Source organism: Ostrinia nubilalis, chromosome 2, assembly GCF_963855985.1.
Source record: "Ostrinia nubilalis chromosome 2, ilOstNubi1.1, whole genome shotgun sequence".
Classification (NCBI taxonomy): Eukaryota; Metazoa; Arthropoda; class Insecta; order Lepidoptera; family Crambidae; genus Ostrinia; species Ostrinia nubilalis.
In genome coordinates this window covers 6,980,916-6,996,410 of record NC_087089.1, presented here as the reverse complement: position 1 = coordinate 6,996,410, position 15,495 = coordinate 6,980,916, and the positions used below count along the sequence as shown (strand labels likewise).

Below are 15,495 nucleotides of genomic sequence, written 5' to 3'. Positions count from 1 at the left end.
AGTGAAACACTACACAAAAATAAACACCAAACAAGCTCAATTATGTTGCGATATACTTATCAAACAATCGTCTGTCCATCAAGTATCGTTAATGTGGCAACATGTTGATAGCGCTCTATCTACTGCCGAAACACAGATGATACTCGTACATCCACGTCACACGGTGACATCTTGAGACCCGTGCCCGTCCGTGTGCTTCTCAAGATATAAAGACGGGCCAATCCGTATTGACTCAGCAAATAGTCATACGTAATAGCTTGCACAAACTATGCTCTATCAATTATGCGCAAATAGTTCAACAGTATCGCGAACTGTCAACTTATTCTCGCTAGGACTATTCAAAGTTTAGAATTGCATTTTGAAAAATTTTTTGTGGTCATACCCACGGAGGTGTTTCGAATAGTTTAATGCATAATGCTATCACTTTGAAATTAAGAAGTCCCTAATTAAAAAGCCAAGCGTATTTTTGTGGATAAATGTGTTAATTTTCGTAGCAAACACTATAGGGAAGATGAACAACTTCACACTTAATTTCCGTGAAAACCCGATTAGTTTTCAATTATAATAATTATGATTGTTAACTTTGAAAGCTTTGAAATCGATAAACAGCAAGTAAATTTTGAAAAGGGACGTTATTGTGTAGAATTTACAAAATCTCAGCCTTAAATGTAAGCGTAATACTACTTTTTTAAACGAACAATAACAAACGCGGCCATCCCACTTCATGTTCCCGAGCACCTAGTTCAGGGTTTTACTCTAATGAAAAGCTTCCAGCCACTCATCGCTTACACGGCCATAAAGTAAATTAACGCTTAAACGACGTCATTTATTTATATTTTATTCGGGAACGCTTCCCACCGTCCATTTTTGATGCGCGTTAGGTTTTTTTATGAGTAACTGGCTGTTTATCTTTCATTTCTTTTTAAGTTTTCTTTTTACCTTGTCCTTTCATGCCAGTAATTAGAGAGATAACAAAGAGTTTTATTTCATTTGTGTATTATTTATGTTTGCAGTCGTAATGATGACATGTCATGATAATTTTAGAATATTAGATGGGAAAACCTTATATCAAAATGATGATGGAACTATTTTTCTTTAACGTTCCTTCCATCCATTCCGGTTGAAAAATTACTACTGCTCTCTCACGTAATGGATTAAACAACATTACCGTAAACTAAACGCAGAGCCGCCTGCCAATACAAACATGCAGTAGGCTACCAACAATCCACATAAATATCTTTATACGGCTTACTCGGGCAAATGTTTGCTACGTATTAGAATTATGCGGCACGATGTTCTAGAGGACGTTTTTCATTTATTTTTTTCATATTTTTAAAGAATACTTACAGCCTTTTGATTCTAGGCCTAGACTGCAAACAGGCATTTGCGACCAAGATAATATACATGATCTTAATTATTTAAAAGACTGTTTGAAACTCTACCCTTTTGTGTCAAATATTGAAGGACTCCAAGTAAAAAAGTCTCTGCAAAATATGTATTTCGTAAAGAAAATACACGTCCAAACACGTGAACTGCTTCATCCAATTTTATAGCTCCCAAATAGCCTCAAATACCTCCATCGAATAAGTCGTTACCGTAAAGTTCGATTTGGCGAAAGTAGTGGAAATACAGCGAAAATCTAAAACGACGGCGCGTAAGGAGGCCTGGGTCACATCGCTCATGGATTTCACGCCTCCGATAATACTAACTTTTACTGGGATTTGTTTCAAAATATTTTGTTTTGTGTAGTTATGTATAAGGGGTGCTACACACATACCTAAGTGGGCCAGTATTGATAGGCAAAGCCGGGCGTTAAAATCTAATATTATTTTTTGCAGCACGTCACTAACCGCTGAAGCCGAAATAGTAGACTAGTTGGTCGACAATTACTGCCGACAATTCCAGCCTGCTTACGCCCGTATTCACAAACATTATTATGAGGTCTCACAGTGCGCGTGGACGCACAGGGTGACACACGAACCAATCAGAGAGCTCTATTCAACGCTGTGCGTTCGATTTTCTGTTTCACTTAAGCAAGCATCGTTTGTGAATAGAATTTTCATTTTTATTGACAAAGCGTGGAAATGCAGCACATTATTTCCACATGTTTATTCCTTTTTGGCACATTCTCAGAACTATGATCTGTAACTCAGTGCAAAACCCACGGAGATTTCTGGGAAATGGAGCGTTTGTAAAAATGAAAAGTGGGTGGAGCACTGGCAATTTAAATATTTTTTTTTTACTTATTTTAAGGTCAACAACATGGTATGTTACTAGAAATTATTATGATATTCCATTTACTTAAATTACAATGCACTTTTAATTTCATGTTCTGTATTTATTTTTTGTCACCAAGATATTATTTAAACTGCCCTAAATTACGTAGTTCTCAGAACCTGTTATGATGATAATTTCCCAAATTCCTTTTACTTTTTCCTTAACGGACTGATGGAATATGTATTTTTGGAAAATTAATCTTGCCTTAAATATTCTTTAGACCACTCAATTCCAAAAACTTTTCTAGGAATCTAAGCGCCATTATTGAAATCAATTCTGGTCCCGCTATAAATAATTAATACCGCTTTTACCACCAATATAACACGAACCTTTGGATATTACGTTTGCAGTTCGGAAAATTCCTTAAACTAGCCTCTGACCCGCTCAGTAATCGTAGCGTTACTACCCTCGGTCATCGAGGCGTCTGATCTTATTCCGAGCTCATTACAAAGCTAAATTAAGCATGTAACTTAAAGTAGAGGGACGGAAAAGTGAAGCACCATGTTTAGTGGTTTTGTTTTATTTTATAAAACTTGTCTTCAGCCGAATTTCATGCAATAATAAATGTTTCTGAATGTGTGCAAGTGGTAGACAAATAAAACAAAACAGAGCTACACCATTTCAATTTCTCTCGCGAGGCCACATCTTTACTGAACTGAAACTTAAAGAGAGCGGGGTATATCAACTATACGTATCATGTATACCTACATCAGGGGTGGCCAATTTAATTGAACTACCTGCCTATTTATATTGTTTGCTTTGCCACGATCAACTAATACTAAATAATATAATAATTGCGAGGTTGGCCACTCTGAACTACACCATTGGTTGAATAAACTTGTACTTGAATTGATAATTTTACTCGACACTGGCTACTGCAAGCCGCACTTATATTAAAAAACTAAAAGTAAAGCATCTCCACAGAAAGAGGAGCGCATTCGGGTGCTGAAGCAGAAGCTAGCGGAACGCGAAGCGGCGGCCGCGGACGGCGTCACGCAAGGTACGGGCGGCGGCGGCGGGGTCCTGGCCGACCTCGCCACCGCTACGTCGGACTATGGCACGTCCACCAACTACACGCGCTCCTCCCGCGCCTCTGTCTCTGACCTTGACTTCTCTGAAAGTTACCTTTAAATTGAGTACTTGACACAAGTAAAATTCAAGGCTTGTCAATAACAATACCTGCATTATGTGGCCTATCGTTTGACGAGGCCTATTTGTTACAAAAAGCTTATTATTTTAGACTTTGCGAAAATGTGACGTCATCATTCCGAATTGCTATACAAAAACAAAAACCTAATTTGGTGTGTCAAGTACCCAATTATCTCATACCCCAGCCAATGACGCGAGACAAGATGTCGTGATGCGGCCTAATGTTTCAGAAGGTCTATTCTCAGAAAAACAGTATTATTTCAACCACGCATGACAGAATGTTGTGATGCGGTCTATCATTTGACAGGCCTATTTGTTACAAAAAGCTTATTATTTTAGGAACATGACCTGATCGTTTGTCTTGCAATTACGCTAAGTAGGTACTCATTTGTACGGTCACCACCACCATAATGTTGGAAAATCTGCTAGGCGACGAATTCCCTCAGTTGACTTTGAACCCCAATTAATAACAAATGAACTATTTTGTCGAAGCAAGGTTTGTTTTGTAAGTTTTAAATAAACAACAAAACGCGTAAATTCTTACAGCGTCAACCTTTTATTACTTTCTCTAGTGCGAAGCAAGGGTACCTAGTTGACATACAAAAACTTGGGGTTTTCTTCAGAGGCCTAAACAGATATTGTCTACAATCGAATGCAAATGTTCCTCGGATAGGTTTTAGCCTTTGGACCTTTTGTCTCGCGTTCTTGGCGCTACCTAAAGAAAAACAAATAAAGCTCCGACCCAATACATATTTGCCTACCAGATTGTTCCTAGTACACCATACAATATTATTAATAGCGATTTGATAGCTCAATTTAATAGTAATCAAAACTAGTTTTCATTATGTTACGGAAAGTTTATTCATAATTGGCACCCTTAACGCTAGTTCGAATATGTGTTTGAGTTTTAATTACAAGTTAATATTTTTACGGATTCAGATAGAAAATAACTAATAACTTAATTGGAACATGACGTAATAGAAGTGCCATGTCATTGTAATATTAATAAAAATTTGCGTCATTCGATTTCAATGACATGTTATAAGTGCTAATAAATTCATTGATTATGTGATGACTTTTAGTACTTACTTACTATTTTCTTAAAATCTAACTCCTTTCTGCATACTTTAAAACATTACATTGACGCCGTTTAACTAATTAATTCTTGCCTCATTTTATTTTCTCAGTTTCAAACTTAAATTCATTTTCACATGAATCCCATGCATCCCAAACATTAACGATTCCTGAAATAGTTTAGAAGTAGTTTAAAACGGTTACATAAATATTAAACGTCTTATCGTGTAAAGCAATACAGCAGATAATTGTATTATAAGATTTTACGGGAAATACTATAAAGTAAGGTTTCGATCCAACCCATTGCACAAACCCCTTTTGTGTCTGGTCCGTTACACTTCCACAAGCCCGAAACTCATTATTATTGAGAGGTTTTGTCACGTGATCCCAAATTTTCGTTTAATTGATCTTCTATAATTTATTGAGGCAAATTCCGAGTTTAGACGAACCAGTTTTGCCTGAGCTAGGTAAATCTCTATATGCGCCATAACATCGATCAGTTTAGACTAGCTCAATGTAGGTCGTAATACGAACAAAGTAGTCTAACTTATACTGTACTGGTTAATCTTAGTTGAAAGACATCTCAATAAGGTTTTATAGAGATTAGTTCAAACTATTTTCGCCTAAACTCGAGATCGTTATACTTTTACTTACTTTTATTCTTATGTATAAAGTGACGTGTTTTTGTTGTTATCTTTGAATAAATTGGTCCGAAATCTTATAAAATCCTGGGCAATTATTTTTCCGTGTAATAAATATTAAATTGCGTGATTTTTTCTCCACTTTTCCTATCAACACATCTCCTCACACTACCTACTAACGTCTTGACTGCACTATCTCAGTGTATTTGCCTACCTACCTAAAATTCCTTCTAGACTGATTTAGTGATACTTTTAGAATACGAATCTACTCAAATTTCTACCTGTTCTATTGTAAATTTAACTTAGCTAATACTCTCGTCATAAGGTAGCTGTAATCTCAGCCTGGATTTCCAGACTTAGCAATTAAGCGTCACTACAACGATTGTTCTTTAATGCATTTTAATAATAAATAAATACACAAAATGTCTTCAAATTATCACTTTTATATTTTATTCGCACGAAATAATTAATATAATAGTTTATAGGCTCAAATTGTTATCAAATTATATTTAAATTAAAATTGTTGTTTTAATAGAATGTTAATTCGTCCATTGACTATATTTTCAGCAAATATGCCGAATGTTTGCATTATTTTTAGTGGCATAGCGATTTAATATTATTATAGACTAGAATTCATGCAGTCAAATCTCGTTATGACGCTATTACCTTATTTAAATATTTATATCTGTTGAATGTTATTGTGTTTAAACACATGAAATACACTAATACAAATCGACTTTTGTTTTCTTCATATTCATAACGTTTTGTCGGGGAGAAAAAGATCATTGTAAGTTTAATAGTTTTTCTATGTGGTATGTAAATAAATGTTATTTGAGCATAGGTTGTACTTCCAAAGGAATATGGTAGCACGCAATGTAAGTAGATAATGTTATCCACCCTGTGTAGTAATACCCACGTGTTGTCCGTATGTACCTGATACAACCTTCCTACTTGTTGATGTTTGTCAGAGTTCAGAGAAAAGTTAGCTGTGTGTGTTAATCATTAACCTCTTTGTTTCCCTGTTGTTAATTCCGTAGATATGTTGTCACTGTTGCATGTCAATTACTCCGATTTTCAGAACTAGCCATCCCTCTTACTCATATAAAACAGCTGTATTGAACGACAGAAAAGAATACACCGAAAATTTAAACGTAGCGTTAGGGTGTACGCAGCTCTAGCTAAATAATAATTTTAAAACTAATCACAACATTGAAGAGCGAACTGAATTTTGATTTAAATGTTACTCACTTTCGTTCGCGTTAGTTTATCAAACAAATTAATGATCAATCGGACAACGAATAAGCCTCGCTGAAATTTTTAAGGTACAAAGCCGTCTAATTAATCACTTCTTTTAATAATAATACACCACTCCAGCTTAATATTTCTCTGAACTCAATGCATGATTACCCCGAACACACTGCACTCGTCTCCAGCCACTGTCTTCCTCCGAGCACCCCACAACGCTTCACGACTCTCGTTGATAACTCAGTGGCCTTAAACCAGTAGGTATCGGATCACCCGAGCCATACACATATTACGACACTGTTTTATTGTCAACATAAGACTCTTGACGCCGAATTAGTCGCAGTATACGGCTCATAACAACACTAAATAGACATAGAATAAAATAAACTCGCTACTAGTGACACTCGCTAAGGAAAACGTAAAATGCCAAGTAACGAGATTTCCTTGCATGAATGTTGTAATTGAATATTTACGTTTTATTTTATAGCTTCATTTATTTTGTACCTACGCGGTAAAGTTGATGTGTAAATCGTTAATGTACGACGCTGTAAAAGTGATTGCAAGTTAAATGTTTTTATTTTTTGTAAAAATAATGATTTCATTTTGTTGCACCTAATATGCGTTCCGAATTCAAAAACAAACATTTGTGCATAACAAATAAAACATAAAAAAAAGAAAATAACTATCGGAACGTATTCTAGGCGCACATTCATGCTTCTTTTAGTTTAGAAATGAATAAAGACGCAAGAATATTGTAAATATAAGCTTAGAAACATTTATTTCGCATTGACGTTCATTTGTTATGTAGCAAACGATATTTGGGTGTGGTTTTCAATGTTTTATTAAACAAAGATTAATGTTCTTTTTCTCTCTCGCAGATGTACAAGACGAACACATCTGATCGCCCGCAAGGGAATCTTCAATGTTAGCTTGAATAAGAATAGTGATATTATTTATTATCTATACAACTCAAACGAACGCTGTAGAAAATTCCTTTGTAATTATAAGAAAATAAAGTGTTCTTACATAGTTAGATGATATGACATTAAGTGATTAAAAGTGCGAAAAGATAGAAGCATTAGTTTCACAAGTTTGTCCAGTAGCCGCCAAGGAGGAAGCTGCGTAACTAGAAGCTGTTTGAATCATAATTTTGATGGACTTTTACTAAAACAGGAACCCAAGTGAGTGTAAGTCTTTAGAATTGGTACGTTGAAATGTTCCGTTGTTACATTTTATCATAGTTTTATCGTTATGTTACGATGAAATCAAAATTTTAATGTTATTGTAATAATAATAGGTGTATAAAATATGAAACACTTGAAAGACTATGTATTACTTTAATGTAGATATTTAATTACATAAACTACTTATGAAAAATGTTATCATCCCTCATTGATGCACTTTACCATGTCAGTATCACAAAAGTAAGTTTTTTTATCAAAACATACTCATGGACAATACTTTCCAGAAACCTTCAATTTGTATGATCACTTATTTTCAGTTTTAAGTATTTTGCTAACGATAACCTGAAAAAAAATCTTCACATGATAGGTAATGCACAGAGTAACGAAACGATATAATTCAATTTATGAATAAGGCTTGTAATAAAATTGAAAATGTTAAAATCTTGTGTTTTAGAGTACCTACACTAAGCTAGTTTCCAACTAAAAACAGTCTGAAAATCATTAACACTTACGTTATGTATCAGATGGTACTTTCTTTTTTCTTTGTTTTTACTGGCTCTAACGCTTTAAAAATACATCCGCATTTTTGTGTATAAAACCTTTTCCATACCAAACAACTAAATCTTGACTCTAGAATCCAGTATGATAATTAGGAAAAACGATAAAATAAATAAATTAGAATGTACCTGTCCAAGATGGCTCAATCTCAGTGATACTTGATGCCAAAACAACATAATACATTTAAATACATGTAAATAGTTGTAATAACAAAACGATCTCACAAAGTAGATTAAGTTTTCAAATCACGCGCATTTTTGGAAGATTTCATTGCCTGAAAAATTATCAGAATCATATTCACATTATAAAAGACATACAACATACTCGTAGAAAATAAATTAAGTAAAACAGAGATACACAGCACTGCCAATTACAATTCATAAGTAGGACATTTGTGTTAAGTGACAAATCTAGTCCTAGATACTCATACTTAGAGGTAGAGTCAAATAGTTATATTTATTTATCAGAAATGAATCGTTTCGTGGGATTTTTTGTTTACGTCGCTAGAGCTAACTTATTTAGTTAATCTTGTAAGTTATATTGATTCGTCCACATGTAGGTATAGTACCCTAATAATGACAATTTTACGAATTCATTTGCACTTCAAAAGCTACAAATCGAAATAAACGCTTACATGAATGAGTTTAACTTAAGCTTTAGCTAAACCAACGCGTGTCCTGTCATTAGCCTATAAGTACACGCGCAGTGATCGCCATCGCCAATGCGATCTGCACGCGTTGGTATGGCTGAAGCTTCAGAGAGGGTGCGACTCCCGTACTTAGGCGGGTCGGCCCGTAAATCGCGACGACCCGACCCAGCCATTTTCTTTAAACAGATAAGAAGGAATATGATTCAGATTATATTACTCCATTACAAGTTGGTTTCCATGCATTGTCGTGTTTTTAAACACAATGAAAGTCTGCTCTTTCTCTCGGAACGGCTGCTTCCGAATTCCTTTTTGGCGTGTGTTCAAATCACAGCCAAGTTTTATTTTTGCAGCACTGAAAAGAACTGTCGCTGGCCCAGAATTCCGAAAGACAGAGTTGCAGGTACGATTTATTTATTAGTATCAACAATAATAAAAAAAAAGTTTTTTAAAATAAGCTTTATTCTGAAATGCAGTTGTACTAAAACGAAAAAAATAATTGTATGCAATGTTCAAATACCTAATTTCGAAAGCTTGTATCGCGCATGGAATTTATTCTTCTTTTTCAACCGACTTCAAAAAAGGAGGAGGTTCTCAATTCGACCCGTATGTTTTTTTTTTTTTTTTTTTTTTTTTTCTATGTTTGTTACGCGATAACTCCGCCATTTATGAACCGATTTGAACAAATCTTTTTTCAGCGTATAGGTAATACCTCAAGGGTGGTCCCATTTAAATTTAATAATAAAAAAAACAACCCACAAGGGTGGAAAATTGGGGATGAACTTTTTTATACGCAATATCTCCGCCGATTATAAACCAATTAGAACGATTACTTTTTTGTTGAATAGGTATTATCAAAAGGGTGGTTTCATGCGAATTTGAAGAAAATATTTCACCCCCAAGGGTGGGAAATTGGGGATGAACTTTTTTATAATATACATTAAGAATATGGTCTCAATGTACTGCCTACCTTCAGTGGTAACATCAAGGTAATAATTAGTTAACTAAAAAGCAAGAAATAAGTAAAATTTTATAAAAAAAAATAAAACCGACTCCAAAAAACCTACACTAAAAAGTAGAAAAATAATTACTAGTTACCTACTTATTTATTAGGACGAATTATTAATATTTATGTAGGTATACCATGATTGATACTTTTGGAGTCGGTGCAGGCAAACTTTACATGTTTCATAATCTTGGCACCGACTCCAGAAGTATCAATCATGGTATACCTACATAAATATTAATAATTCGTCCTAATAAATAAGTAGGTAACTAGTAATTATTTTTCTACTTTTTAGTGTAGGTTTTTTTTCTGTTTGCGCTACAAGCTTTCGAAATTAGGTATTTGAACATTGCATACAATATTTTTTTGCGTTTTAGTACAACTGCATTTCAGAATAAAGCTTGTTCTTAAAAAACTTTTTTTTTATTATAATTTTATTTTAAACTTTTTAGTTGTATCTCAATCTGTGCCATGGTCATCATTTAGCACCAAAGTGCTCGGAAAGACGAATCCAACGAACCCAAACTCGATAAGTTTCCGCCGTTTCGTTTAGGAGTTCCTATGGCCACCTCCTGACTCCATCATCAGACCAGCTCAATGGTACCATAACATTGCATTGTCATCGTACTTACATAAGTATACCAAATTTCAGCTGAATCGGTTGAGGAGAACTGGTCTTAATTTCAGTTGCAAGATTTGTCCCACACATACTAACAAGTGAAGTCAATATAAAGCTTGTAAATAAAGCTTGTAATAAAAAAAGAAACTAAAAATTATAATGTGTGTCATTATATTTTGTCAATTTATCAAACAAATAAGCCCGATTAACACTTATACCGAGCTATTTATGACCCTAGAACCTAGACTCTATCATTGCAATTAAGTATTTTATGACCACTGACGAGATAGTCACAGATTTTTTAATTAGCACGTTATACCTACCTACTACAATACAAGCAAAGTGCAGAAAAGTTCGTAAATGCAATACATATCCTCTCGACACTTTTTCACGGATGGTAACTCATACTTTCACTGTATTAGTGAAATGTTATTTTGGCCTTGGTCAAAGATTTGACTGCATAGAATTAATGATTACGTCACAGTATCACCATTATTGTTGTCTTAAGGTGCGAAACTACTGTCAATTTTAAAATTGAACTTAATACGTTAAGTTACAGTCCAAAGTTGTTATACCTTATAACATAATGGTGTTGCTCTTTTTTGTATGTTGCAAGTATTATTGCAGATAGAATAAATTTTAAATTGACAGAGTATTTCGTGCGTTGTATATATTGTTCCTTAAAGTATAAAATATAGGAAATCGTTGACATTCTAAATTTTATTACATTTTGGAGAACTTAAATGATTTGATATCTGTCCAATGAAAAAGGATAAATAGTTTAAAAGATTAATATTTATCTACAGTTTTCATTCGACAGATTGGTTCGTTTAACTAGTTTACATAGAATGTTGGTAGGTTTGTCAAATTGTCATAAGCTTCATAATGATCCGTTACTTCCCTGTGATCTGTAAGTTTAATTGTACTGAACGTCTCACCGAAGTCATCACTGTGTAAATAAAAAGTCATCGAATGATCTGAATGTACTATTGTGTTTTATTGTGTCAAACCCGAATTTCCCTGCACGTAATATACAAAGCGTACGAATTTTCCAATCGAGATCCTCCTTTGATGACATCTCACCTGATAGACGTCACAAGCGGTCCAATTGAGCGCCCTTGTCCAGAAAATGTCTATTCAGCCGCGAATCGTCGGCACCCGATTGCCTGTAATAGCTTAGCATTACTTGAATTGGCTGAACACGCAGCTACTTTTAGGAAACTAAAATGTCAGGCTTATGTCACCGGGGAGGTAAGATGCTTGAGAAAAATAACTTTAGAGGAGGCTCTAATTTTAGAAAGGTATTTTTCACAAGCGTCTCACGTCCTCACGTTATTAAACCTATATTCTCCTCAATAGTTTAATTTATTTCGAAAATAATTTTATCATCAGGTCATTAATCTATCTCTACAACATGAGCATGCGTATAATTGACGTGAGGAAAATTGTTTTAATTATGAAAAGAAGGCAATTTTTTTTTTCATTTCGTCTCTTCTTCTTCATCTTCTATTCTTCTTCTCATCTTCTTCTGTTCCTCTTCTTCTTCGACTCTTCTTCTCACGTTCTTATTCTTATTTTCTTATTATTTTTTCGTCTTTTTTTACAAAGAAGAGAAACAGAAGAAGGACAGGAGACGAAAAGAAGAAGAGAATGAAATTTGAAGAAGACGATGTCTCGATTATTACAGATGACCCACGCTGAACTGCCCCACCAAACTCAATGACAGGGGGGCGCTACCATCGTTCAACTATATGGTTTCCAACATGGCAAAAATCGGAACCAGCGATCCGGTATTGACGGTGGCGCCCTACTGTCAATGTCAGGGGTAGGACAGTTCAGTATTTTGGAACTATAGTTCCGATTGTTGCCACGTTGGACAACCTTATTTATGACATTTACAAGAGGGCGCTGCTGTCAATACTTTTTGATTAGTAAATTAAAGGCAATGGCAAATTCACAAGTGTGCGTGCTATAAAAACAGACTTTAAAAAATACTACGGTATGTATTATTCTGTGTATCGACTTTTTAGCTTCTTATAAAAAATGGTGGCCATCAAAAAAAAAGTGGACATCAAATTTTTCGTATCGATTTTCTCGATAATTATTCGTCGCATTTGGTTCATATTCATTATTTGTGAGGTACATCTCAGGTACTAAATAATGATAAATATTAGAAAACCATAACTTACCTGTTTCGTCCAATTTCAGCATACACCCGCCAACCTGATATCAGGTTGGCGGCTCATTTTGCAATCGTAATTGCTCCCGTCTTAGAGAAGTACAAAATAAATAACTAAAGATACACCAAAGTACACCTCAGGTAGTAATTAATCATATTTATTTTGTTAATTTCTGTGATCATACACCCGCCATTCTGACGTTCACAATTAAAAAGGTATGTCGCAGCTCAAGATCACAAAACACGCGCTCTATAACTAATAGCGCTCGTAGTCGAACATAAGCTGATTAAACGTTTACATAGATACTGTCAGTGTGCAGTGTGCCGAGATATCCCGTAGTCATGCTCCTTGAATAATGGTCTGCCACGTGTCGACACCAGGCTTCTCCACCGCTACAAAGGACCGGCTGCCTCCCAGAACAAAAGGTAACGCAAAACACGGCGGCGAGAAGTTGTACAGAGGTTCCGAACATGTTAGTCTATCTACGCTAATATCCTTATACATACGAGTGGCCCCTATAAAATGTATTTATGGGTCATTCCACAAAAATATGTCAACTCTTAGTCCGCGCCACATTTCACATGAAATATTTGTTAATATTTTATTCCAAAATTGTTAAATAACAGCTCGCAATGTGCTTTATTCATCACCCATTTTATATTTTTTGAAACTATTTTAAAACATCTTCAATTACTTTTGAACGACCCAAAACGTCATTCCCTAGGCATGTCCGTACTCCAAAAGTTTGTGTTTTGGGACCCACATTTATAAAAATATCAACTTTATCCTTTGTTTTAATTAACGAATAATCTATTTAAATGTATATTACATCAAATTCTATTAATATTTTGCTGTTTCAATAAACAATAATTTGATTTTCTTTAGTTGAAAAAGAGTCTACAGCTTTTAGCGTCATTCCCTCGCCACGCACTGATTTTATAATTTTGCGCTTTAATATGTATTTAGAGTGCATGACATTTAGTTGAGTTTAAAGTACGATACGAAGTTATCCTCAGACCATACTGGCTTTGCGGTAGCCGTTTTTTGAATTAGTGCAAACGTGCCAGTTGTTGGGGAAACATGTGTTAATCCAGTCACTTCGTCAGTCCCTAGTTGAGTAGCTTTATTGATTACAATAGGAAATTGTATATAATTTAATAGTATTTACGTGTGGTTTTTTGGCTATTTTCGGCACATCGTATTAAGCATCTTATAATATAAAGTTAATCTGCATTTGTGTTAAGTTTTACTCCAAATCGTCAGTCCCTAGAGCGTCAGGCCCTAGCTTTAAACGGCACTTGGGACTAAATTACTAGTTAGGGAATGATGTTTTTTATATAGTGATAATAACAAAACAACTACATTATGTATATTAACTTATCTGTAAATGTTAAGGTTATAAGTTTTATACTTTATTAGAAGTCATATAGGAGTAATGTAGTATGAAAAAATTGAAAATTATAATATCTCCTAAAATAAAGCATAAAGTGACTGGCCCTTTTAGACATAACATAATTAATTAATAACCTATTATTTACACTAATAAAGTATTCAAAAGCATCTTAAAAAAGTTACGGACAAAATGACGTCGAAAATATACAGATTTTTATGGAATGACCCTTATACATGAACTAAAAAAAACATACACTCGAATTGAAAACCTCCACCTTTTTTTGAAGTCGGTTAAAAACAGGGAAAATACTGAAAGATACTAATTAGACCCAGAAAACTCCAAAAAAATTAACTTAATTTGTAGAATTTTCACCGCATGGTGTCCACCAGTAAATTCCACAATTTAAAACTAAGTAGGTACTGAGCTGGATCATTTTGATTTTCAAAGAAAGATTCAAAAAATGCTCTTTACTTACATGACGCAGTAACACTGAGTTTTGGTCTTACTCAAGTAATTATTTAAAGTAATAAGTTAAGGTAAGTAATATTATTAAGGTACGAAGTCACGGACAAAACTAGTCAGCTTCATACTAACATAGTATAGAAATGACTATGTTAGTCTGAAGCTGACAATTCATTACCCAAAGGGCTCTTGTTTTACGTTAAACTATCACTGCCTAATCAGTTGGAGGCCAAGGCTGGAGTTGTTGGCAAAATTTATGGCTAGCCTAACTTTGACACTATTGTTTGAATCATGACTAATCTTAGTAGTAGTAGTAAAGAATATTTTATTCCCTTCTCCCACCGCCAATCTACCGCTGGGGGCAGATAAAACTTTTAACATTTTAATTATCCCATTTTTACCTACCTAAATATAAAAACAACCTTTGTCACCTGGAACTATTTCAAAATACAAAAAGCAATTAACCAAAGGCGGGTCATAAAAAACAAGGCTGAAACATCGTTTTAACTAATGAATGTTTTGTATCGTGAAATGTTTTATTTCACTAAAATAAAAACAGACAATCTGTTTGCGTGAGTGTACCATAAGCAAACTAAACAGTTTTAAATAAACTATACCTAGACGACAAAATACGTTACTAATGCATTGTAGTTATAAAATTATTATCAAACATTAAATCACTGTATAAACAGCAGCAAAGTCGACCATTTTAAAAATTGATTGAAACCTAATAATGGATACAATGAATTTCACAAATATGGAGGGCCGACCACTCAGCGATCGGGTTCAGTGATTAATGGACTCGTTAATTACTTTTGAAATCAATATTTCTATTTTATAACATAATTACAGATACGTTACAGTCTTATTAAGTGGTTGTAACTGTTCATCCACGTGTAATATTTGAAGTTGAGAATGTACCTAATATTTATTTACCTACGTACTGATGAGTAATCCATATTAATAGGTTGGTATTAGAGACTTTTGAAATTAAGTCTGTTGGTCTGATTTTATGCTTAAAACAATGAACACAATGTTAATAACCCTAGTTCAGGGATAAA

General features: G+C 34.3%; 1 protein-coding gene across 1 annotated transcript in view; it reads left to right on the top strand.

Annotated features, from left to right (window-relative positions):
- LOC135078386 (gamma-aminobutyric acid type B receptor subunit 1) overlaps positions 1-7,739 on the top strand; it is a 60,848-nt gene extending 53,109 nt beyond the window's left edge. The window contains exons 16-17 of the mRNA XM_063972967.1: positions 3,202-3,277; positions 7,265-7,739. Coding sequence (XP_063829037.1) covers positions 3,202-3,277; positions 7,265-7,287 — 99 coding nt within the window. The 3' untranslated portion in view covers positions 7,288-7,739. The remainder of the gene's footprint in view (positions 1-3,201; positions 3,278-7,264) is intronic.
- The last annotated feature ends 7,756 nt before the right edge of the window (positions 7,740-15,495 follow it).